The 18,467-nt window shown below is 29.1% G+C and overlaps 1 protein-coding gene and 1 long non-coding RNA gene across 2 annotated transcripts; one reads left to right on the top strand and one right to left on the bottom strand.

Annotated features, from left to right (window-relative positions):
• Window positions 1-219: 219 nt before the first annotated feature.
• Window positions 220-10,812, bottom strand: LOC114405955. Its single transcript, XR_003665315.1, has 2 exons — window positions 10,626-10,812; window positions 220-559 (listed from the first exon to the last, which is right to left on the bottom strand). It is a non-coding gene; the product is annotated as an uncharacterized LOC114405955 (long non-coding RNA).
• A 3,051-nt stretch (window positions 10,813-13,863) lies between these two features.
• Window positions 13,864-16,717, top strand: LOC114405954 (putative disease resistance RPP13-like protein 1). Its single transcript, XM_028368488.1, has one exon. The coding sequence runs from the start codon at window positions 14,114-14,116 to the stop codon at window positions 15,599-15,601; it is 1,488 nt and encodes a 495-aa protein (XP_028224289.1). The 5' UTR covers window positions 13,864-14,113; the 3' UTR covers window positions 15,602-16,717.
• Window positions 16,718-18,467: the final 1,750 nt, after the last annotated feature.

The following is an 18,467-nucleotide window of genomic DNA, read 5'->3' as shown; positions in this document are numbered from 1 at the left end:
GTAAAGATTTGGGCTTAGTTAAATTTATTCGTAATTGCGTTTAGAAGGGAGTAAATTGAAATACACTTTTAAATTAGTATTTGAGTTTCTCTATCAAAAAAGGCTATTTGAGTTTTATATTTTTATTCCGACGTCAAATTCTTTGATATGTATAGACTATATTTGAGATACTTTTCGATTTAAATTTCTGTCATGATTTTGTTATTATTAAATAAAGTCTTTGGTAGGTTGAGAAATCAAATATTTATATATTTCTCTTGGTCTTAACTTTAAAGTTTAAAGTGATATGAGATTTTTACACATACTAAAATAATTTTTTCACAAATAATGCATCCATTGATATCCTTGTCTTTGTGCAATCCAGTTAGGAAATTTGAACTCTCCCCTGCCAATAGAACATACAAGATCACCCCACATGACCATATATCAGCTTTGGCTCCATCATAACCCCTTCTGTTTATCAGATTAGTAGTCAACAGCGCTGATCAATTGCTGAAAATATCTCCTAGCATCATCCTGCTTGAGCTTTCCTTTGGATACCTTGTTGAAGAGCTGCATTCTGTTTTGAATTACATAGACAAATCAAGTCATTCACACTCATCTGCCCAAATTAATCTTCTAAAGTTGGGAGAGTTTAATGACACTCGAGAAGAAAATGAAAATTCAGTAAGGTTTCAAATAAGCAAGTATAAATATAACTGAGTTGCCACCTTTTTCAGATGCATGTGGTTCCACTTTCCATTACAATCGTTACCGTTTGGCAGTCTATCTACCAATTTTCATGCTTGGGTCACATGCACTAAGTTATTGTCAATACATATTGGCAACAAATTAAAATTTTCCAGATGAAAAAAAAGGAAAAAATTTACAAATTTGCCGTTAAGAGAAAAAGGCAAATAAACACAAACACCCCTCTCACCAAGAGAGAGCTTAACTCGAGAAAATAACAACCATCCACCTATACCAGAATTTGGTTTTAAAATATCATAATTTTGTACTGTTTATTTTTAAACATGTTATTATTTGTAAAAATTGACCAAAGGTGCACTTAGATCTTCTCATGCTACACAAAAATCAAGTTTAATAAACATTAAGAAATATTTGTTACATTTAATAAGGGAGATTTTCATAATAAAAAAAAATTCTGAATTTCAATAAAATACATTTGATGATCTATTTTTTGTAGTATAAAAACTTTGTATAACATTAGAAATTAAGAAATGTAAAGTCATAAAAAGGAATATTGATATACTCTATATTGTTTCTAAGTTTTTTACTATCCACTTTGTAGTAGTATTGAATAAGTAAAATTCTATCAAAATCTTTTACATAAATAAAATCAGGTGAAATCTCAATATTATGATTGGGCAAGATTTCCCTCATGAATGATAGAATCTGAATTTTATTTGATTCTTGCTTGCTGGTTGATTTTTTCTTCATCTTTCTTACAATTTCAATTAAGAATTTAACAAATATATCTTTTATATATATATATATATATATATATATATATATATATATATATATATATATAAATAGAGTTTAATGCATTAATATACTTAAATTAGATACATTGAATTTCTGTAACAACCTTTGTGAATTATAAGGAAAGTCTGGTCAACTAAATAAGCTAATTTACACTCATGCATACAATCGCTTCACTTGAACTTAACTCAATCGTCATCATTATTATTATAGAGAGTTAATAGAAATGCAAAATTCTCATTACTAAAAAAAAATAGTCATTCCATAAAAAAATAGCTATAAGAGGTCTTGTTAATAAATATTCTTAAATACTAAGAAAACTTAAAAATATTAAATAAAAATATAATATTAGTATATTAAAATTGTTTGAAATTTAATTTATTATTCAAACAATTTGCTTTTTTAAAAATCTTAACAATTTCACTTGTTCCAATGTGACAAAACATTCAAGGAAGAAAAAATAAAGTTAACTTAGATGTCAGAGTGAGAAATAGGACAACAAATGACGCTATAAAATTAATATATTGTTAATAAATAGAAAAAATAAGTTATATAATAAAATTGTAAAACAAATTTAAAATTTCATTCAATAATATTTTATCATCTATAATAATTATGATAATTATCTTAAAAATTATATTAATGATGATTTATGAGTGAATGATAATATAAAATTAATTTATACTTAATGCATGAGTTTAAATTATAGAAATATTCTTAAATATTAAATAAAAATATAATAATAGTATATTAAAATTGTTAAAAATACTGTATAGTTTATCGTTCAAACTTTTGGTCCTTTATTAAATCTTAGTAACAGCTCCCTTGTTACAAAGTGACAAAATCTTTTGGGTATGAGATTGGTGAGAATTAGGGACAATGAAAATGATGGCATGCCAAACATCGGTAAATTGACCTAATGGGGTTAGTTTTACAAACTAATTCCCAAAATTGGTTTGTTTTAAAACTATTTTCAAGGGGGTTTCTTTTTTACGTAGATTCAGCCATGCATGCATGTATATCGTCAGCATGCATGGCGAAATACGCCTGCACTGGACACGTGGCTGCTCCACCAGTGTCACCGGCGAGATAGCTGGCACAGTTTTCGCCACTTTGACTGGAGATTTCGGTGCAGAGGGCACATGCAAGGTGCAAAGGGCACAGGATAGCAGTAGGGCAATAGGGTTCAAGCTAAGCTGGTTTCGCAACCAGTGTTGGAAAAACAAAGAGCATATATCGCCAATGGTATTGACAAAATAGGTGTGTTGTGCCCTTTAAATAGCAACTTCGTGTTGATACTTTGTGCCTTTAAAAATTTCTGAGTGTTCTAAGTGTTTTTAAAGTTTCTCTCAATCAGTAATTTCTCTTCTTTGGCATCGTTTTTATTTATTTGAAGTAATTATTTTGAGTTTGGAATAAAATTTGAGTTTCAACTGGCATCATATTTATTTATTAATTTCTTTGGCATTTTTTTATTTATTTGAAGTAATTATTTTGAGTCTGGAATAAAATTTGAGTTTCGAGTATTTTTTGTAATTAGATTTGTTTATTTTGTAGTTATTAATGTTAAGATTAATTATTTATAATAGCAACTTCTTTAATGATTTGTTCTGCCTTTAAAATGTCTACTTTCAAAGGTTTCCATTCTGCCTTTAAATTTTTTACTTTCAAAGCGTTCAAGTTTTTTAAGTTTCTGCATCATATAATTAATTTTTTGTTAGAATAAATTTTTAATCTAAAGTTTGAGTGTAGTATTTTTTTAATTAGATTTATTTATTTTGAAGTTATTATTTTTAAGATTAATTATTTATAATAGCAACTTCGTTGATGGTTTGATGTGCCTTTAAAATTTCTACTTTGAAAGCGTACAAGTTTTTTAAGTTTCTGGCATGATATTTATTTGAAGTAATTAATTTTTTATTAGAATAAAGTTTTAATTTGAAGTTTCAGTAAAGAGGTTTTTTGTTATTAGAATACCCAAAATAACTTAAAATAACAAAAGAAAAATTTAAACAATATATATACCAAATTCATACAAACTAACATACCATATATTTGAATAATAACTTAGAATACCTAAAATAAATATAACATCCAAACTTTATCATACCTAAAACTAAAACAAATAATTTAATTATGACCAACAGAAAAAATAGAACAAAATTGTTTTTAACTACGTTCCAAGTTTGAAAAAACCAAATATGGGCGGGAGAACATGCAACTCACAAGCTTTTTGTCACCACCAAAGTGTAACATAACAACACCAAACACAAATTTAAATAAATAACATATATTTTAATAACAAAAAAAAATTAAACAACTTATATACCAAATTAATACAAACTAACATACCATATATTTTAATAATCTTAGAATACCTAAAAAAAATATTAATCTAAAACAAATAATATTAATACCTAAAACAAATATAGCATACAAACTTTATAATACCTAAAACTAAAACAAATAATTTAATTATCAAGCAACAGAAAAAAAAAATTAACACAACAAATATTAACTATTTACCAAGTTTGAGAAAGCAAGAAGAGAATACCCAACTCATGCTTTTCACCACCAGCACAAGCGTAACAAGCACCCAAGCACTAGGAAATTCACCAGAATACGCAGATGTTTCCATTCATTCGTGTATGATCGTTTTATAGGGGAGAAGCTTATTCCGCCACTCCCACTTGCGAAACCCTTTCAGAAAAGGTTTCTGGAAAAGCCTGCTTCTTATATGCTTCTACTTTCAGTTTGCATGCATGCGCGTCACGTAGGCACCTTTCTCGCCAGCAACAATGGCGAGATACTTTCAAAACAAACTCGTCAGCCATGTTAGTGAAACCATCTTGAACCACTACACCCCTACTCTACAACACCAGACCTAGCTGCCCTAGCCTCACCTGTTTCGCCAGTGCTGCTGGCTAGACCCACCTCCACGTTACGTGTTTCGCCAATGCCAATGGCGAAACACCTCCACGTCAGCACTATCTTGCCAGTGCCAATGGCGACTCAGCTGTATCGCCAACTTCAATGGCGACATCCATTAAAAAACAGACCCCCCTCGTCAATAGTTTTAAAACAGACCCTATTTGATAAATTTTTGTAAAAGTGACCCTATTTGGTTAATTTGCCGCCAAACATCCTTCAACACCTAACCACAAGGCGGGCTCTTCCCGTGACTAGTAGCAAGGTCATCTGATCATATGGCACCACGTGGTGGATGAATATTTGCAGTACCAGCCAGTTAGCGTCTTCTCGTGTTGTGCTTTATATACAAATGGCATCTGCACGAATGATGAGACACGTGTTTGTTACTGATTCGTGGTCGTACCTTACATGTGGATCAGATGGAGATCGCTGTTACAGATTCAGAATCCTGAGTTCACGCGGGTCCAACTCGAATCATTGAATGAGTAAAGGTCTTTCATTTTTATTTTTTAATAACTATTTTCTTTTCTCATGCTTACAAGTTTATCTTTAAAAGATAAAAATTAAAATTTTAATTTTAAAAGTGAAAAAAATATGATAAATTTCTGTTAATTCTTTTATCCTTTTTAATCGCTGTAAACATAATATTACAAGAAATATTTAAAAAAACAAACCTAAGTTAGAACAAATGTAATAATAAATTTTTTAATCAATATTATCTTTATTATTGTGTTTGTTTTTTATTTTATTTTTTAAGTATTTTTTGTAATGTTATGATTGCAATCATAGTTGTGAAACCTGGTTCGGTCATTGATCCAATTAAAATAGTTGATGAATGGACAGTGGTCCAACTGATAGATTAACCATTGGACTGGTTTGACTTAATATATTACAAAAATTCAAAATTATATATGTATATATTATATATAAGTATACAACTAACATTATTTGAGTAAAAAAAATTCATCCATACTTCAAAATCCAAGATAACAATTTATAATAATTAGATATCAAAATGATGTCGTAGAGATGGTCCCTTTTTGTGTGTAAAACTGATCAGGTCGGACCGGTGCAATCGGGATCTGGTGGCTAAATGTCAGAGTTTGGATAGATCATCCCATGTCAATTGCATGACTGATCCAATAGTGGAACTAGTTCGGTTAGACCACCGAGTCTCTGTTGGATCGTTCTGAACGATTGAGTCAAAACGGATTTCGCAATTGTGCTTGCAATGATTAAAAAAGGAGAAAGATAAAGATTAAATTATATTTTGGATAAATAATCATTTTCACACTTGAATGTGTTGAGCGCTAACAAATTTGTCCCTAAAGGTGTCATGTAGGCTCTTTTATTAAAGATAACAGATGAAAGTTAATAGATGAATGAATTTGTCGCACTTTTTCACTTTCGATGACTAAAATTTGAATTTTCATCTTTCCACGACGGATTTGCTAGTGCTCTACATATTCAGGGATGAAAATGACTATTTGCCTTTTTTTCATTCATTTTATTACTACATTTATGAAAATTATATATATATTTCACTTCTTTTACTTCATCTGATTAAAAAATGTACTGTATTTCATTTTTTTATTTTATTTAGTGAAATACACTTTAATACTCCTTATTCATAAAATAAATAAAATGGAATACTTTTAGAAAGTGTGTTTGATCTTTGTTTTAAGAGTATTGATTAAAAAATTAAAAAAAGATTTGTTTTATTAACAAGACTCTAACAAATATTTAGGAGAAGAGATGATACTTAGCTGGATTCTACTAAGCAATAGGGGTGGGAATAGGTCAGACCAGGCTTTGAAAGGCCAGAGTCTAACCTACGATGAATCTTTTGAGGCCTGAGCCTGGCCTATAGCCTATCAAAGGCTTTTATTTTGGTTCAGCCTGACCTTTTTAAAAGTCTGGTCTGGCTTGATAGTCTTTTTAAAAGTCTTCTTCACAATAAATATTTAATATTTTATGGAGTAGGAACATAATAGAAAAGTTAAAGAAAAAAGAAAGTCAATCAAAATAATGAGGAATATAAAAGGACACATGACTCACACCTAAATTGTAATTAAAGTCCTTGATTACAGGAATAGAAGTTATGGAGTGTAATCAAAGTCTGATAGTTTCAAACAAAAAAATTAATTGTATCCAAAAAATAATATTATATATTGGTATCCAAAAAATTATATATATATAGGTCGGCCTATCAGGCTTATAAGGTTTTTTAATAAGCCTAAGTCTGGTCTATTTAATCTAATAGGCTTTTAAAAAGGTCTTAACCTAACATTTTAATTAAATAGGCAAGACTTTATGTAGGTCAGGTCGTAGGCCCATGTAGGTCGGCCTGAACTATTCTCACCCCTACTAAGCAAGTACTCTTGTAAGGTTTTGTTTGGTAGTACAAAAGATAAAAATAATTGTGAGGAGAAAAAATAAGTTAGAGGATAAATATCTTCAAGACTTTAACAAATATATAATTTTTTATTATTATTAGAGTTATATCTATTTATATTATATGTAAAGAAAATTTGAAATTTTTTGAGTTGTTAGATCGAGATTTTAACGACATAATAATCATTAATATGAAGTTCACTTAAATCCATTTCAACTATGGATAAAAACTTATACTTCAAAATAGTCATTGATTTAAAATACAAATATATTTATAGAAATTATATTTATTAAATATGATAATAGAAAAAATATTTTTTTAAATATAATAAAACCTTTTCATTTGCTCACCATTTTTTTCTTGACTTAAATTTTTTTTTTCTCTCATTTTACTATTATTGTTTGAGATAATCTCACTAAATATTTTTTACTTAACTAATAATAGCATTTTTCAATAGATAAGATATGAAGGATCATAAACTAAGAAATTTCATGAAAATATACATCAAATAATTACAATATATATACAACATATAAAAATAGAGTTGAATTGAATGATAATTTTGATGACCACCATTTCAAAGGAATTACTTTAATCACTCCCTCTATATTATTATTATTATTATTATTATTATTATTATTATTATTCACAATATTCTTTACTATATTAGCATCCAGACCAACATGATAAGTCACGCACCACCATAATAATAATATTTAACTTTTTGTTATTTTTTAAAAGAAAAATTAATTCCTTTATTTTTTAATTATTATTTTTACATTAAAAATAAATTAATTATTAATAAATGAATTTTTTTGTTTATAGTATTTTTTTTAAAACAAATGTATAAAAAATAGTTATATATTTTTTTAACAATTTATTTATACTAGAATACATTACATCATAAATAAAATACATGAACAATAATATTTATCTAAGAAAAATCTGAAGATGAAGATATATTGGAATAATTTTTTCTGTTATGTCTTTATTATCGAAAATTTTCACATTTTTTTTTCTAGTATGAATACCATAGTTGTTTGGTAAAAAACTATAATAGGTTGTAACATGTCTCCTTACCAAGGATTAATAATCAAATGAGGTTGGTAATGGGGATGATTGATGTGTTAGTTATTTATGCTTTCATTATTTTCATGTTTCAATTATTATTGTTAGTCCATTATGTTATTTTTGTTTTATTATATGTTTCATTTATGATGTTTGTCTCTTTAATTTTTAGTATTTTATGTTATTTGAGTATTTTAATTTCTTAATATAATATAATTAAGATGTGATAATCATATATTTATTGTGTTTTTAATCAATCTATTTTTTTAATCACTTTGTTTTTTAAATTTATTTTAAGATTATTAATTAATTATTTTCAAACTATTAATAAATAATTAAACAAAAAATATTCTTATTATTTAAAAAACAAAATAATAATATTAAAAAATTTAGTTATATTTTTATCTGCAAATAATATTTAAAAAACAAGTAAATTATTTTTAAAAAATATAAAAAAAAGAATTTAATAATTTTTTAAAATTAAAAAATAATAGGAGCAAAGAGAAGGTGGGTTCCCTAACCCCGACTTCTCTCTGCAAACTAAAAAGGAGTGTTGTTTAGGAAACAATTTTGAGGCAGGTGTATTTTGGAAAAAGAATAAGGAGAGAACAAGTGCACTGGTGTAAAAAAATCCAATATTCTTGTAAGGTTTTGTTTGGTAGTAAAAAGAGAAAAACAATTGTGATGAGAAAAAATAAGTTAGAGGATAAATATCTTTAACACTTAAACAAACAAATAAAAAAGTTTTTCTGGAAGTTCACTTAAATCTATTTTAACTATTGATAAAAATTTATACCTGTTGATTTAAAATAAAAATTATATTTTATAGAAATTATATTTATTAAATATGATAGGAGAAAAAATATTTTTTAAATATAATAAAATCTTTTCATTTGCTTGACTTAAATTTATTTTATTAGTATCTATTATTTATATTATTGATTTTATTTAATAAAAAATCACACTTTTCTTTTTACACACATCTTTGAGGTACATATAAGGATATTCAAATCTTGAATTCAATAATATTATATTTTTAGGGATCAATTAGCATGTGTCCTTTCTTTAATTCTTTCTCTTTTGATTTGTTCAACATTTTTTTTTGGCTTAATAATTTTTTAATCTCATTTTTTTTATTTTTCTCCTAACAAAATTAATTCTATGTGTAAGAATTAATAAATATTTAAATCTTTTACCACTTGATTAAAAAACACAAATTACTATTAATTATTTTAACGGTTTATAAAATCATGATTCACTATTAGATCTTTATAGAATAACATATCTTTATGACAACTTTAATGATCTGTGTTTGATTTCATATTTGATTATAAAAAATCCGGTTGAAATATAAACTAACACGAATTTAAGTAAATATTTGACTATTTACTTTAACAATCCCAAAACCATAAGGCATTAGGTGAGTTTTGATCATATTTAAACAGGACTAGATTAAAAAACAAAGTATTTAGCACATCAATTACATTTCTCAGGTAGTCTACTCGTTTATAGAGTTCTTAAAAATAAACGATTCATGACCAAGAAGAACAAAAGAAGACTAAACAAGTATGACAGAAATGTAAGATTGTCAAAAATCAAGAATAAATGGAAACCAAATATGGCCACACATTACGCAGAAGAAATAAAATTTAATCAAACAATCAATCAGCAGATGGCAGAAAGCACACTAATACAACAAAATACATCAATAATGAACTTGAGATTCATAAAAAAGGAACATGCAAACAAGTGAGACCTGCATTCTGTTTTGAATTACATAGACAAATCAAGTCATTCACACTCATCTGCCCAAATTAATCTTCTAAAGTTGGGAGAGTTTAATGAAACTCGAGAAGAAAACGAAAATTCAGTAAGGTTTCAAATAGGCAAGTAAAAATATAACTGAGTTGGCACCTTTTTTCAGATGCATGTGGTTCCACTTTCCATTACAATGGTTACCTAACTTTGGCAGTCTATCTACCAATTTTCATGCTTGGGTCACATGCACTAAGTTATTGTCAATACATATTGGCAACAAATTAAAATTTTCCAGATGAAAAACAAAAGGAAAAAATTTACAAATTTGCCGTTAAGAGAAAAAGGCAAATAAACACAAACACCCCTCTCACCAAGAGAGAGCTTAACTCATGAAAACAACAACCATCCACCTATACCAGAATTTGGTTTTAAAATATCATAATTTTTTACTGTTTATTTTTAAAAATGTTATTATTTTTAAAAATTGACCGAACGCGCACTTAGATCTTCTCATGCTACACAAAAACCAAGTTTAACAAACATTACACATTTTATAATAATTTATGTGTCTTTTCTTTCACATGAAATATATAGCGTGTTGGAAATCAGTTTGAGAAATAAAAAATCATGTCTTGAGATATGTAGAAGCTATAACTAGTAGCTTCATGAAATCACATTCCCAGAGAATGATCACGTCGATGATGTGAAATCAAACACGCTAATAGATTACAAATAACTCAGAAGCATAAAATTTAAATCCCCTACACCATGATGACGGATGTTTCTCATGAAACAAACAAAGAGAAAAAGAGACAATTTAGAAAGAAAAAACCACTTTAAAACCCACAATAATAAAATCGAAAAGTTTAAAAACCTTGAAGGCAAAAATGAATCCAGATTTCAAAATTTTCAAATAAGAATGAAGATAAAAATAATAATAACTCAGAAAAATATTGAGGAAAATTGAAATGGCTAAATCTCAATTTACCTGCAAGATGGTTTGAGAAGACCTCTCTCTCTTTGTGTTCTTTGCTTTATGGTGCAATGAGAGGAATGATGATCATAGAGGCGTTATAACTAAGAAGGAGGAAGAAAAGACAGAAGTTGATGTCAAGTTTAATAAATAAGAGCATTAGAGAATATTCTAACACCTTCTAGTTCTAACTTCTAAGCTGTTTCTCAAACCCACATTGTTAGCATATAAAAATGTTGTCTCAAGCATGTGTTTAATCATTTTAAAGACCAAATATTATAGTATGGTATATTCTTTATCTTTATGTATTCAAAATAATAATTTTTTTATTAAATGTTCTTTAAGCATTGACTAGTATTTATAAAAATAATAGAGTAAAATATTTAATTTGTTACTTTTAATAAGGGAGATTTTCATAATAAAAAAAATTCTTAATTCCAATAAAAATACATTTGATGATCTACTTTTTGTAGGATAAAAACTTTGTATAACATTAGAAATTAAGAAATGTAAAGTCATAAAAAGGAATATCGGTATACTCTATATTGTTTCGAAATTTTGTACTATCCATTTTATAGTAGTATTGAATAAGTAAAATTCTATCAAAATCTTTCACACAAATAAAATCACGTAAGGTCTCAATAATATGATTGGGCAAGATTTCCCTCATGAATGATAGAATCTGAATTTGATTTGATTTTTGCCAGCTGGTTGATTTTTTCTTCATCTTTCTTACAATTTCAATTAAGAATTTAACAAATATATCTTATATATACATATATAAATAGATTTTAATGCATTAATATACTTAAATTAGATACATTGAATTTTTGTAACAATCTTTGTGAATTATAAGAAAAGTCTGGTCAACTAAATAAGTTAATTTACACTCATGCATACAATCGCTTTACTTGAACATAACTCAATCGTCATCATTATTATTATAGTGAGTGAAATAAAATGCAAAATTTTCATTACTAAAAAAAATAGCCATAAAAGGTCTTGTTAATAAATATTCTTAAATACTAAGAAAACTTAAAACTTAAAAATATTAAATAAAAATATAATATTAGAATATTAAAATTGTTTGAAATTTAATTTCATTCAAATAATTTGCTTTTTTAAAAATCTTTACAATTCCACTTGTTACAATGTGACAAAACATTCAAGGAAGAAAAAACAAAGTTAACTTAGATGTAGGAGTGAGAAATAGGACAACAAATGGTGCTATAAAAGTAATGTCTTGTTAATAAATAGAAAAAATAAGTTATATAATAAAAGTGTAAATCAAATTTAAAACTTCATTCAATATTATTTTATCATCTATAATAACTATAATAATTATCTTTAAAATTATATTAATGATGATATATGAGTGAATAATAATATAAAATTACTTTATACTTAATGCATGGGTTTAAATTATAGAAATATTTTTAAATATTAAATAAAAATATAATAATAGTATATTAAAATTGTTAAAAATACTGTATAGTTTATCATTCAAACTTTTTGGTCATTTATTAAATCTTAGTAACAGCTCCCTTGTTACAAAGTGACAAAATCTTTTGGGTGTGAGATTGGTGGGAATTAGGGACAATGAAAATGATGCTATGCCAAACATCCTTCAACACCTAACCAGAAGGCGGGCTCTTCCCATGACTAGTAGCAAGGTCATCCAATCATATGGTGCCACGTGGTGGATGAATATTCGTAGTACCAGCCAGTCAACGCCTTCCCGTGTTGTGCTCTATATACAGATGATAGCTGCACGAATGATAAGATACATGTCAGTTACTGATTCATGGTCGTACCTTACATGTCGATCGGACGGAATCGCTATTCCAGATTTAGAATCAGGATTCACGCGAGTAAGACTCGAATCATTGAATCAGGAGTAAAGATCTTTCATTTTTATTTTTTAATAACTATTTTCTTCTTATGTTTTAGTGTTGGACAAGTTTGTCTTTAAAAGACAAATTAAAATTTTAGTTTTAAAAGTAAAAGAAATATGATAAATTTATTTATCTGTTAATTTTTTTAATTGTTGTAAATATAACATTATAATAAATACTTAAAAAAAATAGAAAATCACACATAACTTAGAATAAACATAATAATAAGCTTTTAAATCAATATTATGTTTATCATTATGTTTGTTTTAACTAAGTTTTGTTTTTCTATTTTTTAAGTGTTTATTGTAATGTTATACTTGCAACTATAGTTGTTAAACTCAGTTCCATCATTGACCAAATCAAAATAGTTGGTGAGTGGGTCAGTGGTGTTGGACCAGTCATTGGACTGGTTTGACCTGATATATTATAAAAATTTAAAATTATATATTCATCTATATATAAGTATATAACTAACATTATTTGAGCAAAAAAAATCCATCCATACTTCATAATCCAATATAACAATTGATAATAATAAGACATCAAAACAACACCATAGAGGTGATTTATTTATTTATTTTTTTGTAAAATCGGCCAGGTCGGGCTGGTCCAACCGGGATCTGGTGGTTAATTGTCCAAGTTTGGCTGGGTCCTCCCGTGTCAATTGTATGACCGATCCAATAGTGGAACTGGTTCGGCTAGACCACTGGGTCTCAATTGGATTGGTCCAAATAGCTGAGCCAAACTGGATTTCCCAACTGTGCTTGCAACGATTGAAAAATGAGAAAGATGAAGATTAAATTATATTTTGGGTGAATAATCATTTTTGCCCCTAAATGTGGTGAGCGCTGACAAATTCGTCCCTGAATGTGTCATGTTTGCTCTTTCATTAAAAGTAACGAATGAAAGTTAATAGATGAATGAATTTGTCATACTTTTTTCACTTTCGATGACTAAAATTTGAATTTACATCTTTCTGTAACGAATTTGTCAGCGTTCTACATATTCCATGGCGAAAATGACTGGTTACCCTTTTTTTAACAGCATATTTACTTTCACATTGAGGAATTGATTTTAAATTTTAAATTTAGAACTAATTCTAAGTTAAGTATTTTTAGATAACTTTTGGATTACACAAAAAAAAAATTATTTTCAATTTTACTACTAACTTATTTTTGGAATAAAAATATCCAAATATAAATTAGATTTGTGAAATCAACTTTTGTACCGTTCATACAAACACATGTACAATCTGCCTTAACACAACTTGTCTTACAGACCATTAAAGACAGGAACTTAAATACGCACAGTACCCTTGCAGCCATCCATACATATCACAAAGAAAAGGGATCAGTGTTTTGTGAAACCTGCAAACAATTTCAGAAATGAAAGAAAAAAACATACACCACTGCTCCACACGGTTTGGAAACAGAAATGAAACTAGTCATAAGTCACCCACCACCATAATAATACAAATAATAAATAAAAAAACCTTATCAAGAACGACTGAAAGTGAAGAGAGTTGACTTACGAAGAACCAATCCAGTTCATAGCAACCAATTCCTTGCCTTTGTCTTTCTACTCTGATCATCTTTTGTTCTTGAGATAATGGCAGCAGCAGTGGTAGGTGGTGCCTTTCTCTCTGCTTTCCTTGATGTGCTTTTCGACAGGCTGGCTTCACCTGAGTTTGTTGACTTGATCCTTGGAAAGAAGCTTAGCAAGAAGTTGCTTCAAAAGTTGGAGACCACTCTGAGAGTGGTTGGAGCTGTGCTTGATGATGCCGAGAAGAAACAGATCACAAACACCAATGTCAAACACTGGCTCAATGATCTCAAAGATGCTGTCTATGAAGCCGATGACTTACTCGACCATGTTTTCACCAAAGCTGCCACCCAAAACAAGGTAAGAAACTTTTTTTCTCGCTTTTCCAATAGGAAGATCGGTAGTAAGTTGGAGGACATAGTTGTCACACTTGAGTCTCATTTAAAACTCAAGGAGAGTCTTGATTTGAAAGAGAGTGCAGTGGAGAACGTGTCATGGAAAGCTCCATCAACATCTCTGGAAGATGGATCTCATATATATGGTAGGGAGAAAGATATGGAGGCCATAATCAAGTTGTTGTCGGAGGATAACAGTCACGGTAGTGAAGTGTCTGTGGTTCCTATTGTGGGCATGGGTGGGGTTGGAAAAACTACTTTGGCCCAATTGGTGTACAATGATGAGAATTTGGAAGAGATATTTGACTTTAAGGCATGGGTTTGTGTTTCTCAAGAACTTGATATTCTGAAGGTCACAAAAACTATAACAGAGGCGGTTACTGGAAAGCCTTGTAAATTGAATGATCTGAATCTACTTCATCCTGAATTGATGGACAAGCTGAAAGATAAAGAATTCTTAATTGTCTTGGATGATGTTTGGACAGAGAATTATGTTAACTGGAGACTTCTTAAGAAACCATTTAACCGTGGGATTAGGAGAAGTAAGATTCTTCTAACAACCCGCAGTGAAAAAACAGCCTCTATAGTCCAAACTGTTCACATCTATCATCTAAACCAATTGTCGAATGAAGATTGTTGGTCAGTGTTTGCGAACCATGCGTGTCTTTCCTCCGAATCGAACGGGAACACAACAACACTAGAAAAAATTGGAAAGGAGATTGTTAAAAAGTGCAACGGACTGCCTTTAGCAGCACAGTCGCTTGGAGGCATGTTGAGAAGAAAGCATGACATCGTGGATTGGAATAATATTCTCAATAGTGACATTTGGGAACTTTCTGAAAGTGAGTGTGAAGTTATTCCAGCACTGAGACTTAGTTATCATTATCTCCCTCCACATTTAAAACGGTGCTTTGTTTATTGTTCCTTGTATCCACAAGATTACGAATTTGAAAAATATGAATTAATCTTGTTGTGGATGGCCGAAGATCTTTTGAAGAAATCAAGCAAAGGTAGGACTTTAGAAGAGGTTGGTCATGAGTATTTTGATGATTTGGTTTCGAGATCATTTTTCCAACGATCAAATACAAGTCGTTGGTCTCATCCGAAATTTTTTGTGATGCATGACCTCATGCATGATCTAGCGACGTCACTCGGTTGAGATTTTTACTTTAGATCAGAAGAACTTGGGAAAGAAACAAAGATCAACACCAAGACTCGTCATTTGTCATTTTCCAAATTCAATTCTTCATTCTTGGACAACCCTGATGTTGTTGGTAGAGTAAAATTTCTGAGAACTTTCTTGTCCATTATCAAATTTGAAGCTGCTCCATTCAACAATGAGGAGGCACAATGTATCATAATGTCAAAGCTTATGTACTTGAGAGTTTTATCATTTCATGACTTCAAAAGTCTGGATTCTATGCCTGATTCAATAGGTAAATTGATCCATCTGTGCTATTTAGATCTTTCTCATTCAAGTATAGAAACACTGCCAAAGTCATTGTGTAATTTGTACAATCTGCAAACTTTGAAGTTGTCTCATTGCAAAAGCCTGACTAAGTTGCCCAGTGACATGCGCAATCTTGTTAACTTGCGTCATCTTGATATATTTAATACTCCTATAAAAGAGATGCCAAGAGGAATGAGTAAATTAAATCATTTACAAGATCTCGTCATATGCAACTGCCCAGAAATTGAGTCGTTTCCAGAACAATTTGGATTGTCAATTGTGAGAAACTACTAAGCGGCCTAGCATGGCCATCCATGGGCTTGCTTACCCATCTCAGTGTTAGGGGTCGATGTGATGGCATCAAGTCCTTCCCTAAGGAGGGTTTTCTGCCTCCCTCCCTTACGTCTTTAGAGCTATATAACATGTCAAATCTGGAGATGTTGGACTGCACGGGGCTTCTCCATCTCACATCCCTGCAAAAATTACAAACTGATACATGTCCAAAGCTGGAGAATGTGGCTGGAGAAAGGCACTCTCTAATAAAATTAACCATGAGGGGATGTTCTTTGCTGGAAAAACGATGCCGCTTGATGCACCCTCAAATTTGGCCTAAAATTTCCCACATCCCTGGCATTTGGGTTGGCGATAGATGGATTTAGCCACCAAGGATTATCAACAGGTATCTTCTAAGTCTAACCAACTAGAAAACTATTTCTGTCAAGGATATGTTTCATTTCATGTCTTTCTCCTTTTACGTTTTACTAAATCCAATTCATTCTGAAATGGAAATTGGCCTTGTATATATGTTACTGAATCTACAGATAATTAACAAATCATCAAAGGCAACGTGGAAATTGACCTTGTATATATGTTTCGAAGAAGTAACGATACAGGTATTAAGTAACAACATTGATAAATACTTAAATATAATGATTCTCCGGAAAAATGTTATATATCACTGTTGTTATATTTTAACTTAATTTATCCTTAAGATTATTGAGGCTAGAGTGAAAATGACCGTGGGAAACTTACTTTTGTTTTTCAGATATGGTTGATTGACCCAGAGAAACTGTACCTACTCATGAATCTAAGTTCAAATTTAAACTAGTGCTAAATGTAACTTTTAATTTAATTGACGTAAAATTGACACTTTCTCACTAGTTGAATTTTCATTTGTGAGGTTTATCGGTGGGTACAATGTAAAGGATGAAAAGGTGTACCAAGTGAACTTCAGAAGGATTGGATGATTTCAGCTTATCTCTTATCCTCTGTCCTATAAATTAATAGTGGTATGATTATTCTAAAAATATGATAGATATGTAGATATGTAAGAATTGATAAAAGCATAATAAATATACAATTGCAATTCGGTAAATTGAAGAACATACATACTTCTTAAACATTACTAAAAACAAAATAAAAAAATTGTAGATCATTTTTTCCTATTCATCACAAATAAGAATGGTACTATCAATGATCAATCTCATTTCTTTCTTGAAATTATCTATAAACAAAACCATTTTCATATTTGGTTCATCAAGAAATAATACATTTTATATTTCTATATTATACTTACTTCTATGTTACATGTTACTATATTTGATTATCATAATTTTTTTAAAGAATTCGTCACTTCACATATATGTACCAGTGAAATATATCAATATATTGGTATCAGATATAGATGCATGAAACAAATTAAAGTATCAGTACTTTGTAGCAAAACACATTCTCAAATCATGACATGAGGTAAAAAGATAAGATGATATTTTTGTAAGTATTGGAAAAAAAAAAAGTAAAGCTTCTGAAATCAAAGAGACACTAATTTTCCACAACATCCTTCAATTGGGCCCAAGCTTCCTTTCCTATCGACAAATAACTGGTTGTTAGTGCCAGCCTTTTCTTTTTTCCAGTTTTCCATTGATGATTAAAAGCTAATATGAACCTGTCACTCCTTAGAATTTCCACCAATGTTTGGTAAATAAATATATAGGAGAGCGAATAATACAAGCCTTGCATTCTATCTCTAAGTTACTAGGTATATGAAACAGGTATGGGTATTTGGTTTTAGAAGGTATGTGGTTCATCACTATTTATATTATTACTATAAGAACCAGGTAAACTTTATTATGGCACAGTAAATTTGGTGTGAGGTTGTAATTACGTTATATCAATCTCACTTAGCATGATAATTATATTTAAAAGCAAAAAGATAAGAAAAAGGCCAATCTAACAATTGTTATCTCTCTTGCATGACAAAATTAGAAACAAAAGCCCCACTCTTTCCTTCATGGTGCCTGTAAATAGTCATATTTTTACCAAAATCATAGCAAATTTTGCAACAAAAAAAAATCATAAAAATAATAAAATAAATTTGCATGAAAAACGCAAGAAAAATTCATACACGCAAGAAAAATCTATCGACTAAGTTATATTACGTAAACAAACCTATATAATAAAGATATAAAAGTTATAGAAAAAATGAGTTTGAAGGATAAAAAAATTTATTTTAAAGACAATTGTTAAACAAAATATTTTATATATAGAGAGAAGGTAATGTTAATGTTTAAAATTA

Source organism: Glycine soja, chromosome 3, assembly GCF_004193775.1.
Source record: "Glycine soja cultivar W05 chromosome 3, ASM419377v2, whole genome shotgun sequence".
Classification (NCBI taxonomy): Eukaryota; Viridiplantae; Streptophyta; class Magnoliopsida; order Fabales; family Fabaceae; genus Glycine; species Glycine soja.
This window is presented reverse-complemented; position numbering and strand designations above follow the sequence as displayed.

Excerpts from the sequence above, each read along its gene's own strand:
- LOC114405954 (XM_028368488.1), top strand. The coding sequence starts at position 14,114 with ATGGCAGCAGCAGTGGTAGGTGGTGCCTTTCTCTCTGCTTTCCTTGAT.